The sequence below is a fragment of the Urtica dioica genome, chromosome 2 (genome assembly GCF_054948205.1).
Source record: "Urtica dioica subsp. dioica isolate 48M chromosome 2, U.dioica_male_clone48M_v1_H2, whole genome shotgun sequence".
Classification (NCBI taxonomy): Eukaryota; Viridiplantae; Streptophyta; class Magnoliopsida; order Rosales; family Urticaceae; genus Urtica; species Urtica dioica.
The window spans coordinates 31077422-31092358 of record NC_142757.1 but is presented as its reverse complement, the minus strand read 5'-3'; the positions used below and the strand labels follow the sequence as shown (position 1 = coordinate 31092358).

Sequence of the window (14937 nt, the reverse complement as noted above, 5' to 3'; positions counted from 1 at the left end):
TTTTGAAGACATGTTTGCTGCAGTGAGAATTGAACCCACGACCTCCACAAAAGAAGTGGTGTGGAATTACCACTAGGCTATCCTAGTTACCATAGGACGTCCATTATCTTTCTATTATTGAAACTTTCAACATAATAAAAAATTAAGGGAAATTGCTCTAAATAGGAGTAAATAAAAGGCTTTTTACTTTTTTGGACTTTTTTTTTCAAAAAGATCACAAATAGGACTTCATAATTAATTTGGATTTATGTAATTACCCTTTTACTCCCGTGAATATTAAAATTTAAATAAAAAATCACCAAAAAACCGGATTTCTTCATTTACCTTACTTCCACGTCACCTTCCTCACTTACCTTGCCTCCACGTCACCTTCCTCTTCATTTCTTCATTGACCGAGTTTAACCAGAAGAGAGAGAGAGAGAGAGAGAGAGAGAGAGAGAGAGCGAAAAAAAAAACCGTCCAACTTCCTTAACCAACACTCCAAAAACCGTCTCGATTTGTTTTTCAAACTTCATAATCTCACTCATTTCGTCACTCTCGTCCATTCTTCGCCCAAGAAATGAAGAAAAAGAACAGGTTGCCGACCAAACGCCCCCCAAAAGTTCCAAAACATAACCCTAAAAAGAGGAGTCTTCCTCAATCATCGGTCGAAACTCCACCTTCAGTGACGCATGCATCCCCGCGTTAGAGTCCGCGCGTGACTTTTGGCTCGGAGTCACCAATGCAAAACTCCCCGGCGAAGAAATGGAAGAAGGTTCTTGCGCCGCCGAAGAGGAAGAGGAAGGTGGTTCTTGAGTCGCCTTCAAATTGTGACTCCTCTGTCCCTTGTACATCCGAGAGACCTCACAAGGTGAGTTTTTTTACTTGCAATTGGTGGTTTCAGTTTTTTGGTTGCTTAAATTTTTTATTTCGTGACAAAAACGAAAACTTTTGGGTTTGCATGTTAATTTTGTGTTGATTATGTGTGGATTTTGTGTTGATTCATGGGTTTGAATGTTTATTGTGTGTTTCATGTAACTGTTAGTTTGACAAAAGTGTTCATTTTTTTATGTTATTGGGGATTATGTGTGTATTTTGTAAGAAAATTAGATTTTTCTAGGCTTGCTCATATTAGATGTAAGTTCTGTGAATTGTTTTGTGTCACACATTTCTGGGTATCGTGATAATTGTGTCATGAAATTTATGGATTTCCGTGACAATTGTGTCACGAAATATCTGGGTTTCGTGACACCTATGTGACGAAATTTCTGGGTATCGTGACAACTATATCACGAATTTCAGGGTATCGTGACAACTATGTCACGATACCCTGAAATTCGTGACACAATTGTAGCGAAACCCATAAATTTCGTGACATAGGTGTCACGAAACCCTAAAAATTTCGTGACACAATTATCACGAAACGCAGAAGTTTCGTGACACAAGAGTCACAAAACCCAGAAATTTCGTGACACAATTGTCACGAAAACCACAATGTTTATGTGTTTAATGTTCCAACTCATATGTGTTTAATGTTTTAACTTTTATGTGTTTAATGTTGTAATTTTTAGGGTTTCATACGAAGGATAAAAGAAGATGAAATAGACTCAGGCTACTCGTTCAACTTCCATGGGAACTTGGACGACTTCGAAAAGGAGACCGGCATGACCGTCAACCAAAAAGACTTAGTCAAAAAGACGTATTTTGGGCAGTTTCTAGACATGCCCTTGATAACAAAATCATCCAGAATAATAAGTCATTTGGTATTGAGATCTGGTTATTATGATGAGGCCGGTGCATCTAACGATTCTCTGGTCATGGAGATTGGTGGAAGACCTCGCGAGTTCACCAAAGATCACTTTTCCCTGATCACAGGGTTAAGATTCAGCGAAAACTACGCAGAACAACCACGGTACGCTAATGTGGTTGAGAGAGAGCTATACAATGTCACCTTCTGTAATGGTGCTCTTTGCCGGAAAAGGGCCACCATTGGTGCAGTCCTTGAGAGTAGCCAGGAATGGCCAGATGAGAGGAGGGTGAGACTACTCCTCCTCCACTTTCTGTACAATGTTCTCTTGGCGGCCGAGAAGACCATCAACCTCCCCTGCGATAGCTACATCAAGATGGTGGATAGCCCGGTTGTTTTCAACAACTACCCATGGGGAGACGTCGCCTGGAACTTCTTTCTAGGTTCTATCGTGGGCTTTGTGAGCAAGGCCAAGACCATCAAGGAGGGTAAGAACCCAAAACTCCACCTGCCGGGTTTCGTGCTCCCATTCCAGATATGGGGTTACGAGTGCATCTCACGATTCGTGGAGCTGGACTTCGCCTCAATACTCGTTGCCGACGCAACGCCGCTGATGAGGCGTTGGGCTACTAAATGAGGGAAGGTCTTGGAGTCCCAACTACAAAAGATTCGATTCCAAGAGGTATGAATATGATTGATAAGAATATGTACATTTAATTAAATTTTAATCTCTTACTTATAAGAACATGCAAATTTAATTAACTTCGGACCTCTTCCAGATCGAATTCAAGCCGATCATTGGTGAGGTAGAGTCTGCGACAACTGCGAGGACTGTTGTGAGCCCCTCTGAGAAGAGGGGGAAGAAGAAAAAAGAAGACATTGTTACCACAGCATCATCATCAACTGAGGTAATGGTTTCTTAAGTAAAGTAAATTCGTGACAGTAAAGTCACGAAATCAAGTAAATTCGTGACATATATGTCACGAAATCAATTATATTCGTGACATGTAAGTCACGAATTCCAATATTTAGGTGATAACAGTCACGAAATGGGTAAGTATGTTTGTGACATTATTATTGTCACCAAATATATTTGATTTCGTGACTTTCATGGCACGAGTATACGTGATTTCGTGACATCTATGTCACGAAAGTATGTCACGAATATAATTGATTTCGTGACTTGTATGTCACGAAAATACTTCATTTCGTGATTCTATTCTCATACAAAATTATTTTTACATTGCAGATACGCATGTCCGCCATGGAAAAAGATCTGAAACATTTCAGAATAGAGTTTCTTGAGTGGAAGAAGCAGTTTTCCACTGAAGTGTGATCCATTTCAGAAACCTTGAAAGAGGTTGTGGACAAGCAACAAGTCTCTCAGGATGATGATTTTGTCAACCTCCAGAAATATGAAGAAGAGGTGAAGGAGAAGGAAGAAGAGAATATGGAAGATGTGAACAAAGAAGAATGGCACGGGAATGATGGGACAGAAGTTCCCATGAACGACGTCGATGTTGAAGAGAAACAAGGAGAAGAAGAAGAGAGCAAGGAAGATGAGAAGGACAAAGAAGAGGAGAAGGACAAAGAAGATGAGAAGGGTAATGAAGAAGTAGTTGTGGACAAATCAAATGAGTTGGAGAACAACAACGAATAAGCCGAGAAAAATGATGAAGATCAGCCATCTATTGGAGGCAAATGTAAAGAAAATGATCTTCAGAAGAAAAAAGATGATAGTGAAGATGACGAAGACGGTGGGAGAGGTCCTGAAGATGAAGGGCCAAAAGAAGTAGACAGGAACCAAACGCACGCTGATGACGGCGAGGACCAGACCCGAGCCGAAGAGACCCAGGAGTCTAAAACGCCTATGCCATGTCCAGAGGCGGTTGATGAGGTCTGTTCCTCGTTGTTGAAGATTCCTGGAAAGCTCATAATGATTTCATCATCGGATGAAAAGCCTACTCGTCATAGGAGGGCGCCAGCGGTCTTCACACTGACACCCGCGCCGGCTGTGTTTACGAGGTTCACATGACCACTTCGGCCACCGTCAGTCTATCCATTCTCCTACCCTAAAGACGAGATTTCTGTGGGAGATATTGCAGCAATGGCTAAATGAATTAAAGTTGGTCTTAAATCGAATCACAAAAATGCGTAAGTATCTTTCTCCTTCTTACATATATTGTATGGTAATTTTAAATAAAAATGAGATCTAATACTTGTGATTTTTCAGCAGTCCGAAGTACAAGTCACCAGAAGAAGATTTATCTCCCCGTTCCATTTTACGGTGGTTGAGATTACTTCGAAGACGTGGTTTTACTCTTTGTGGACCCCGGTTGAGTGGCTTACGGGAGAGGTACGTCCGCTCAACCAGGTTTTTTAGAGCCAGGGATGACAAACACCACTGCACTTCGGATTGTTTTTTTGTTTGTGTGAATGTAAATAGATAAAACCATGGTTTTTCTAGCTTTGTTGTGACCTGTTTTTTATTTGGTTTTTTGAACTTCTGCGAAGCGGGGCATCCGGTGGTGCTAGCTGGTAATGTTCATGTAATAAATTCTATATGTCGTGAAAATGAATTTCTGAACCTGGATACCTGAATTAATTCACTTGGATTTCGCTTGTTATTCTACATACTCAATAGTCAACTGCATTTATTTTTTGTTGTTAATATTTAGTACGTGACAACATTGTCACCAGAAACTGTGTTGTTGTCACCACATGAAGATAAGAATCTGGTGACAATATTATCACGAAGTGAACACTTATATGTTACTGATTTCTGTGAATTTTTTATTTTGCAACATATGGACGTCATTTTCTACTACTTGAGAAAGAAGGGGAAGTATGGAATTGTCCGAAAGCCGTTTACGACAACCAACTCGTACTTTCTACCAATGCTCACCCGATGCCATGATGCTTGGTCCAAATGGAAGAACAAGGACGTGTTTGATTGGACGGACCATTTAGTTGTGCTTGACTACATAACTGCAAAAAAAAAACAGGTTGCAAACACTCCATGGGCAGATGTTAACACTATCTACGTCCCTGTCCATGTGCCGGACCACTGGCTCCTTGTCGTAATTTCCCTAAGCCGTAGAGCGCTAACAATATACGACTCTATGGACTCGAAGTATGCACGCAATGTTCGTGATAGCATACGGATGATGGCGGATTTTATCCCCATTGTGTTGGGCGTCGTCGGTCTGGGAGATGGCAACTCGGAGCCATTTAAAATAGTAATAGCGCCTATGCCACAACAATCCAATGGGTAAGATCTCTTCTCATAATTGTTTATCATGTTCTATTTTGATGTATATTTAATACTAGTAAGCAACCATGAACAGGGGAGACTGTGGCATGTTTTGCGTAACGGCCGCCGAATTTATGATCCATGGGATTCCGGTGAGTAGTTTGCATCAAGACAATATTTCCATGTACAGAAAGAAGATGGCAACCGAGTTGTACAAGCACGGGGCATTAAAGATCGCAAACAATGTTGAGTCAGACGAAGAGAATTGAAAGTAGGAGAAGTGATTAGTGATCCAAATCTTATAAGTAGGTTGAAGTGTATTCTTTTGGAATGTCTTTATGATGGCGGTGTGACTCTTAATTTTTCTTTGTAGAATTTGTGTGACAAGGTCATCACGAAGACATGGTCTATGTTTTATACGTACGTATAGGGGCCAGTAAATTATTAAATATGTAATTCTATACTCTTTTGGATGTGATTATATGAAATACAATTCATATGATTTCATAACAACGCCAAATAGATTCTTGATGTCACTTAATGGGTACGCATCTCGTGACGTTACTGTCACGAAAAATGGGGACTTCGTGACGTTCCTGTCATGAAAAATAGTGATCTCATGACGTTCCTGTCACGAAACATGGGGACTTCGTGACGTTCCTGTCACGAAACATGGGGACTTCGTGACGTTCCTGTCAAGAAAAATGGGGATTTCGTTACTTCTCTGTCACGAAAAATGGGGACTTCGTTACTTCTCTGTCACGAAAAAAGTAGACACATTTTTATTATTTTTAATAAAATAAGTTTGAAATTAATAGGGAAAATTATAAGAGTATCCCTCGTGTTTAATCAAAATGCGAGATTTATCCCCTAAAAAAAATATTATATTACAAATATCACCATTTTCGTTTATTTTTTACAAAAAAATAATTTGAACTCCCGAAAATCCTTAATGAAATAATTTTTTATTTTCTATTCTACATACAAAAAAATTAAATTAAAAAATTAATATAATGTCACGAAAGTGGGATTTCGTGACGTTCCTGTCACGAACAATGAGTATAACGAGTCTAACCTGAACTCCAGCTTTTAATTGTATAAATTTAAATTTAGTGCTCCACCTATCACGACTCTCCCGATAGCCTAGACGATTGCTATGTGGCTTCCTCTAGGTAACGGGTTCGAAGGTCGTACCGTACTCAAGTTAAACAACTACAAAATAATAAAATGAGGTATTGTAAAATACCTCTTTTTTAATTTTTATATTTATCATTCGTACATGTTACGAAAAATAGTGATCTCGTGACGCTCCTGTCACGAAAATTGTGCACTTCGTGACGTTCATGTCACGAAAAATGGGGATTTCGTGACGTTCCTGTCACGAAAAATGGGGATTTCGTGACGTTCCTGTCACGAAAATGAAGTCTTCAAGTCACGAAACGGTACGTTTTCGTGACATACCAGTCACAAAATTGTTCCCTTTGATGGAATTTAATGAGAAATCTCTTCTTCTTTTCATTAAATCCGTCGTAGGGGATCAATGGTTGCTATGAATATTAAAATGATAAAATTTGAAAAATAAATGGACAGCCATTCTACTTACCTAGAATATCAAGAAAATATGAGAAGGATAAATGGTAAGTGAGTTCTACTTACCTAGAACATTTTGACGAACTAATGTGTTTTGTATCGTGAAGTGTTGTTGACATACATTCATTTGTCCCATTTCATTTCATCATCTCAAAGGGACAGAATTTAAAGTACTCTAAACATATGAACATAGGTGAATGAGGTTGAACGTCATGTCGTCCGACATGTCGTTTTCAACTCTAATTTCTCCTTAATGTTGGAATTTTTGATTAATAGCATTGGTAGTCCTCCCAAAACAACTCATTTAAGAGTCTAGAAGGAAATTTATGAGGACCAAACGAGATCAAATGAGCGAAGTAGATCACGAGTTCGGTTAATTGGTACGCATCTCGTGACGTTCCTGTCACGAAAAATAGTGATCTCATGACGTTCCTGTCACGAAAATTGTGCACTTCGTGACGTTCATGTCACGAAAAATTGGGACTTCGTGACGTTCCTGTCACGAAAAATGGGGATTTCTTGACGTTCCTGTCACAAAAAATGGGGATTTCGTGACGTTCTTGTCACGAAAATGAAGTCTTCAAGTCACGAAACGATACGTTTTCGTGACACACCAGTCACGAAATTGTTCCCTTTGATGGAATTTAATGAGAAATCTCTTCTTCTTTTCATTAAATCCATCGTAGGGGATCAATGGTTGCTATGAATATTAAAATGATAAAATTTGAAAAATAAATGGACAACCGTTCTACTTACCTAGAATATCAAGAAAATATGAGAATGATAAATGGTAAGTGAGTTCTACTTACCTAGAACATCTTGACGAACTAATGTGTTTTGTATCGTGAAGTGTTGCTGACATACATTCATTTGTCCCATTTCATTTCATCATCTCAAAGGGACAGAATTTAAAGTACTCTAAACATATGAACATAGGTGAATGAGGTTGAACGTCATGTCGTCCGACATGTCGTTTTCAACTCTAACTTCGTGACGTTCATGTCACGAAAAATGGGGACTTCGTGACGTTCCTGTCACAAAAAATGGGGATTTCGTGACGTTCCTGTCACGAAAAATGGGGATTTCGTGACGTTCCTGTCACGAAAAATGGGGATTTCGTGACGTTCCTGTCACGAAAAATGGGGATTTCGTGACGTTCATGTCACGAAAAATGGGGATTTCGTGACGTTCCTATCACGAAAATGAAGTCTTCAAGTCACGAAACGGTACGTTTTTGTGACATGCCAGTCACGAAATTGGAAAAAAAGTCCACACCCAACATTAGTACATCAAGAAAAAGTCTTAAAAACATATGAACATAGGAGGAGAATTATACAAATAGTTTTAAAACATGTGATATCGTCTAAACATTAAAACATTGTAAATATTGAGTACCTCATCTCGAACTACATTTTATTTCTTTCCATCCACCCCCCTTTGGCAAGCCGGCAAATCTTTATGGTCTTCGACAATAGCTCCCTTTGATTTCAAAAATTCCTCCCAATTCTCGCCGAATATTTATTGAAGAACGGAGTTAGCCTTCAAAACCGAAGATTTGTAATCCTCACCTGCATGCATCTCTACATACTCGTTGTATTCAGCTTCGCTCATGTCATGACGCTTCTTTAATTTCCTGGGAGGGCGCGGAGATGGAATCATGTAATATCTCGCGGTCGAGTTTGCACTTCCTGAAGGCATCTCCGACGTCTCATTCACCGTCGAAACTTTTTTACACGAATCGCTTCCCTTCATCGTTGGATCTTTAGCGTCCATTTCACCGTTAGACTCTTTCGAACAATATTATCAGTTTGATATGAGGTAAATATCAAAGGTCGGATAAATATGAGGATTCCTTACCTAACTTTTGTAGTAAGTAAATGCTAAAATAAATATTCTTACCTAACTTCCAAAGTTGGTTGTTCAGTAATTTAATTGCTATGAATGCCATTTATTGCTATTAAATATCCATATCCCAATTACCAACTCGGTCAAAACAGCGAAAGATATCATGGTTCACGAAAATGGCTCGAACTTGGTGACTTCTATGTCACAAACTTTCGGGAATTCATGACGTTTCTGTCACGAAACAATTGGATGTCGTGACTTCTATTTCAAGAAAAATGAAGATGTCGTGACTTCTCTGTCACGGAAACAATTGGATGTCGTGACTTCTATGTCACGAAGAATTGTTATTTCGTGACTTCTCTGTCAATAGATTTCGTGACGTTTACATCACGTAAATTGTTTAATGGGACTAAAACGTCACGAATGAGAAATATAAAAATCCATAACAAACATAACAAACTAAATGAGAAATAAAGTAAAGTACAAATCCAAATTGGTACATCAAATAAAATTTTTTAAAAAAAGGAACAATCGAGCTCATGTTCGGGGTCGGCTATGGTGGGTCGGGATCGCGTTGCGACATGTGGCTCGATTATGTCCTACTCCACCACACCGACTGCATTTATTCCTTCTATCCTCATCCCCTTCCCATTGAGAGGGTATTCTTTTCTTTTTCGGTCTTCCGGCGGCACGAGCCGCAACATGAGGTGGATTCACTATTTTTTGCGTGACTTCCTCTGGAAAATTCCACGACTCCTCGCTGCCAATTAGATGAATTACACCTGCATAACAACTTCTCCAATATTCGGTGGTGTAGTAATTTGATATGTACTTCTCAACTGCGAAGTTTCGAAAACCGCAAGCGGCAATGCCGTGGGGACAAATAAAGTTGTCAGTTTGAAAGACACGGCAACTACATGTCTTCTCTCTCAAATTTACAGCCCACTTTTGCCCCTCTCAATCAACGACTTCAAACTCGTACACCGATGACGGATGCACCTGTTCCGCACCCAATACCATTTTGTTTACGGGTTATAATAAAAAACATATTATAAAAAAATTAAAAATTGAATGCCTATCACGTACCCCCATTCCAGTAGATTTAGCGTGGTATTCTTCAAGTATTTTATTCGCGTCAACGCAAAGGATCGTCAACGTTCCCAACGCTTATTCTCTACGTTCGTAAAACCATTTACTCATTCTCTCCCGGAGAAAATCAAATAGCTTGGCAATAGGGAACTCTCTCGGTTTGACATTCATTGCATTCAGCGACTCGGCATTGTTTGGTGTCATTATTGAGTACCTCTTCTCCGTGTAGAAACTACGAGCCCATTTTTCGTAGCCTACGTCGTTCTGAAGATACGCTCGGACTCTTGGATCTTCCTCATCTATCATAAGCGTATACTTTTCAAACTCTGCATACGTGTATGCCTTTGCTGCAGCATAGAACGTCCAATTCACCTCTTTTGATAGACCTTTGATTTGGTTCTTCACGTTCTTCAAAAGATGAAACATGCAATAACCATGGTATGAGGTAGTGAAAACCTTTTTCACACTGTTAATGATTCCCGCGTTCCTGTCAGACACTATGACCTGATGTGACCTCTCCCCGATTGCTTCCTTTAACCTTGTCAAGAAGTAAACCCACGATTCAGTAGATTCTGAATCACCAGCGCCGAATGTGAGGGGGTAAACTTGTTCATTCGCATGCATACCACATGCTGAAAACAGTGTGCCTTTATAGTAACTCTTCAAAAAAGTGCCGTCGATGATAACTATGGGCCGTAGATACTTCCACCCCCTTTTCCAAGCACTAAACGACATGAAGAAGTATTTGAAACGGTGGGATCGAGGAGTTGTGACAAGGTCAAATGACGAACCTGGATTGTTAGTCGACCACATGTACATGAATTTAGGCTGAGATCTATACGATGCATCATCGGTGCCAAACAATGATGATAGTGCTGCCTGTCTTGACCTCCATGCTTTTTTGTAGGACATATCCACTCCAAAATCTTGTTGCATGTAGGACATGATGTCTTTGGGTTTGCATGGTGAATATGAGGGATCGATGTACCTGTGTTTCATAGTCTCGCCTACAAATGTGGACGTAGCCTGATGATGTTCTCCTTGTCCGAATTGTGTAGCACACGTGTGCTCAGAATCATACCTGCAAGAATGTAAGAGCAATGTTAATTTCGGGTGACCACGATAATATCAATGTAGAAATAAGTAATAAGTCACCTCCTCACTTCAAGGATCTCAGATGTAGTCTTTTTTACTCCATGAACAGACCACGCGCATGAGTCATCTCGACAAACAACATGGATATACCGTTTGTTAGAAGTCTTCGTCTTGAACGTAAAATGTTTGGTGATTGCTAACATGCATAAATGTTTCTTCAGAGTTGCTTTGTTGGCGTACAATCCTCCTTTGACTAGTCTCAGCGGAGAGTGAATATCTGACACATCAAGGTCAGGATGCATATTTTGGTTATCCGTGGAAGGCGTAACGCATTGACTCGTCCTCCTCGTTCTAGAGCAAGGCGTACTAAACCGTTTTGGAGTGCCTGAACGCGGAGGGGTCTGCCATGGTGTGCCTGAATGACTCTGATTCGGTTCGGGGATCTCGGGAGAACTAGCCTCTGACTTAGGAGACGACATATCCGCTTGTGTTGGTTGACCGGTGTTCGGAGTTGAACCAACGCCTGAGTCCGAAACCAACGGCTCTTGCTTCAATGGCTCCATATCTACTACCAAACTAAATTTGGATCTGTCCGGTTTCTCCTTCCGAAGATGCAAGTAACATTTCAAACTTAGGTCGGAGTCAATACTTACTGGGAGTACCGACACTTCTGTCTCATAAGAAACACGGAGGACTTGATTTTTAGGTGAGCGATTGAGCGTGGCATACAATAACTGCATAAACACCTCGTACGTTGCTTTTGCCGGTATTAAGATTCCCACTGCACATCCAGGGCCAGCGTCATATCGTTCATGTTTCACCCATCTACCGCCATGCTTGACGAAGGTATGAATGTCTTTCATAACTGCAAATAGTGGAGATAAAGTCTGCAATGACAAACATGAAGCCGATAATAAATGAAAGAAAAGAAAGAAGGAGAGATTGAGAGTAGGATTTAGTTTTTAGGATTCTTTAAAAAAATAAATAGAAAATAAATAAGGGTATAATGGTAATTACATAAATAGAAATAAATGAAGAGGTCCTACTGCTGACCTTTTAAAAAAAAACGTCCAAAAAAGTCATTTGGTCTTTATTTACTCCTAGTTTTGGAAAACTCCCAAAGATTAACCATCAGCTATTATATTAATTATTAATTAAATTTACGGTATTAATAGTATGTTGTATTTTTTTTTCATTCGTCATAAAAAATGATGACTAATTTTAAATTTATAATTTGAGTCTTATGAATAAGCTTGAACTTATTTTGTTTCCTAAGTAGCCCCTCAAGTATAACATTTGCCACCAATTTCATAACATTTTCGCATTTTCATAACATCTATGTCAACAATGTTGACATCTCATAGTGAAGGGAAAAAATAGATGTCAACATTGTTGACATAGATGGTGGTATTTTGGGAAAAATTAGCATTTTGGTGGAAAGTGGAAAAATGTTATGAAATTGATGGCAAATGAGACAATTTCTCTTCAATCTTTATAATATTTATGGCTATTATATAAATGGTTATTTCAAAGTAATTTTTTTAAAAACAAAATAACTATAAATAATAGTCAATTATTTATAATAATCTACCTGATATGTTAGCAGGATAAAAATTTATATGTTTTACGATTTATTTGAATACTTTAATTCTTGAAATGTCGTATAGATGCAAATAAGTTTACATTAGTACTTGATAATATTTTCATTGAACTGGAATAAGATTTATTAGGCGTAATTGGATTGGGTTGATTGGTTTCATCAAGTATTATCGACTTAAACGATACAACATTTATTTCATTATTTCTTAAATTCAAATCAACCCAAGTAAAATGAAATACTAAATCAAATTAAACAAAAAATAATAGTTTATATAATGTTTGAGGATTATTTTTGTGCATCGCGCATGAAATTATATGTGGATATATATATATATATATATATATATATATATATATATATATATATATATATATATATATTACATCCAATGCACATTAAATAGAATCAAAATTTTGCTTATTATGAAATAACATAGACTTTGTTGTGTCTCCCGTAGGAATGTCAATGGGTACGGGTACGGCCGGCTACACCTATTCCGTTACTCGTACCCGCTATAATTTTTTACCCGTTACGCGGACGTGTTTACCCGGGTTTTGAGACGGACTGGGTCTCAGGGATACTCTTCGGGTAGATCCGCTTACTTATTTACAAAATAAAAATCCATCAATAATATAAAGTTTTAAAAAATAAAATTTAGTGGAAAAATATCAAAGTGCTACTAAAATATAAAACAATATAATTCAATATAAATAAAAAATACAAAAAATCCTTCATTCACACTGGAAAAAATTTGTTTCTTAAAAAAAAGGTAAACATGAATATTTTTAAATATTTAAAAGTTAACGGATCGGGTACCGGTAACCGGGTACGAGATGACTATTCCCTTTACCCGTTAAAACCTTAACAGGTATTACCCGTTTATCCAAAAAAACGGGTATTACCCGGGGCCGAAATGCGGGTAACGGGTCAAATTGCCATCCTTAGTCTCCCGCTTTAAATTACAACTCATATAACTTCATTCATATATAATATTTGCAATCTTAAAAAGTTTTAAAATTTAGGATTAAGAGTCATTGGTTCGGTTTGATTCAAGTTAATTGTACCACTATTACAACCCAAACGGACATGAAATGCTTGCAGTTTGGGCCAATAACAACTCGAATTTCTTTGAATTTTGACAAGGCGATTTAATAAAGAATGTGATTTCGTTTGATGCTCGGTGTTGATGCATTTTTTTTTATCAAAAAATTGGCTATGTAAGCCACCTAAACTATATGAATTGTAAATTAGCCAACCTTTGTTAAATACTTTGTAAATAGGTAACTTGCATACGTGGCAGTCTATTAACTGCCTATTTTTTTTAACATGTTTGTCCTTAATAATTTCGGCAAGTTTTTAAATTAGGCAGTTATTATTTTTTTAAAATTTGAATCAATATTCAAACAGAATAGGCAAGTTTTCAAACGTAGAATTTGAATTTTTCTGCAGATTTTGAAAGTTCCAGCCGCATGTTTCTAGTTGATTTGGTTTCTATTTTCGGTTAATAGCATTAAATTACAATCTTTCAATATTTTCCATTTATTGAAAATCTGATATTTATTTTGGCCGCATTTTTCCTAATCTCTTTTTTTGGTCGCCAATTTTACATTCAAATTGTATTCCCTTCAGCGTGTTTGATAATTTCAGATTGTTGAATGTCCAAATTTCTTTCTCACTGTTTTTCATAACCATCTATTCACCATGGCACAAGAACATATCTATAAATAAGCTTACATTTACAATGTATTTACATTTACTTCATCTCTTTCTCTTTTCTGATTTCGGTGTTGACCTTCTTCTTGGTGGGAGACTTTTTGGCCATTTCTTCTTAATTGTGTAAATAATATCGGTCTGGAAAACTAAAACAATCATGCATGCAAAATAAATCAAAACTTGAAAAACAATAATAGATAAGAAAAAATTCAAACACACTTACACTCATAAACACTCGACATAGAGGAATAAAATCCAAAGACCCATTTTTTTTCCCTTTTTTCCAGATTTTAAACCCATTCGGCCATTAACATCTTTCACTCGAAACAAAATATTCAAAACCATTAACACTTTCACTCGAACTAATTTACACAACCATAAACGATAGTCATTTTCTATTTTTTGAAACCCAATTATGAAAACCCTTTTTGGTATAACGAAAATGGTTTTTGATCGACAAAAATTCTCAGAACAACCAACATATTTAAAAAAAAATTTGCCCGAATGTTAATTGCTCTTTCGTACCTTGTTCGTCGCCGTCGGGGTTCAAATCTCTTTGTTCTTCAATCGCCGGTAGATATTTTCGCTTAGAACTTTTAATGGGTTTTAGGGTTTCGGTCGAGAGGTTTTTTTTGGGGTTTTTTCTGGGTCACGTGAAGATTATGGTTGCATGTGATGTTTGATTTTTGGTGTTAAAGATGCTCCCTCGATTTGCGCGAGTAGTTATGGCCGAATATTTGTTTTCCATTTAAATTAATGGGCTGAAAATAATGGACGGGAATTTGTCTGGGTTAAATAAGTCTTTTACTAATATGTTGAATTTGTCTGGGTTAAATAAGTCTTTTACTAATAAGTTAATAAGTCCACTTAGCTATTTACAAGAAATTAACCAAAAGTGGGCTAAATCTCAATTCCCTATAGCCGTGTGGCTATATACCTTAATAACGCTTTTTTTTATTAACATTCAAGGACACGTGGCGTAGGCGGACTTAGTCACGTGTCTAGCCTTGGAGGGCGCAAAGTCAC

At 37.8% G+C, this 14937-nt stretch overlaps 1 protein-coding gene across 1 annotated transcript; it reads left to right on the top strand.

The window, feature by feature from the left end:
- The first annotated feature begins 4623 nt into the window (after positions 1-4623).
- LOC149404334 (uncharacterized) lies at positions 4624-5248 on the top strand. Its single transcript, XM_089607490.1, has 2 exons — positions 4624-4997; positions 5074-5248. Exons 1-2 carry the CDS (start codon positions 4624-4626, stop codon positions 5246-5248), a joined length of 549 nt encoding a protein of 182 aa, XP_089463616.1.
- The last annotated feature ends 9689 nt before the right edge of the window (positions 5249-14937 follow it).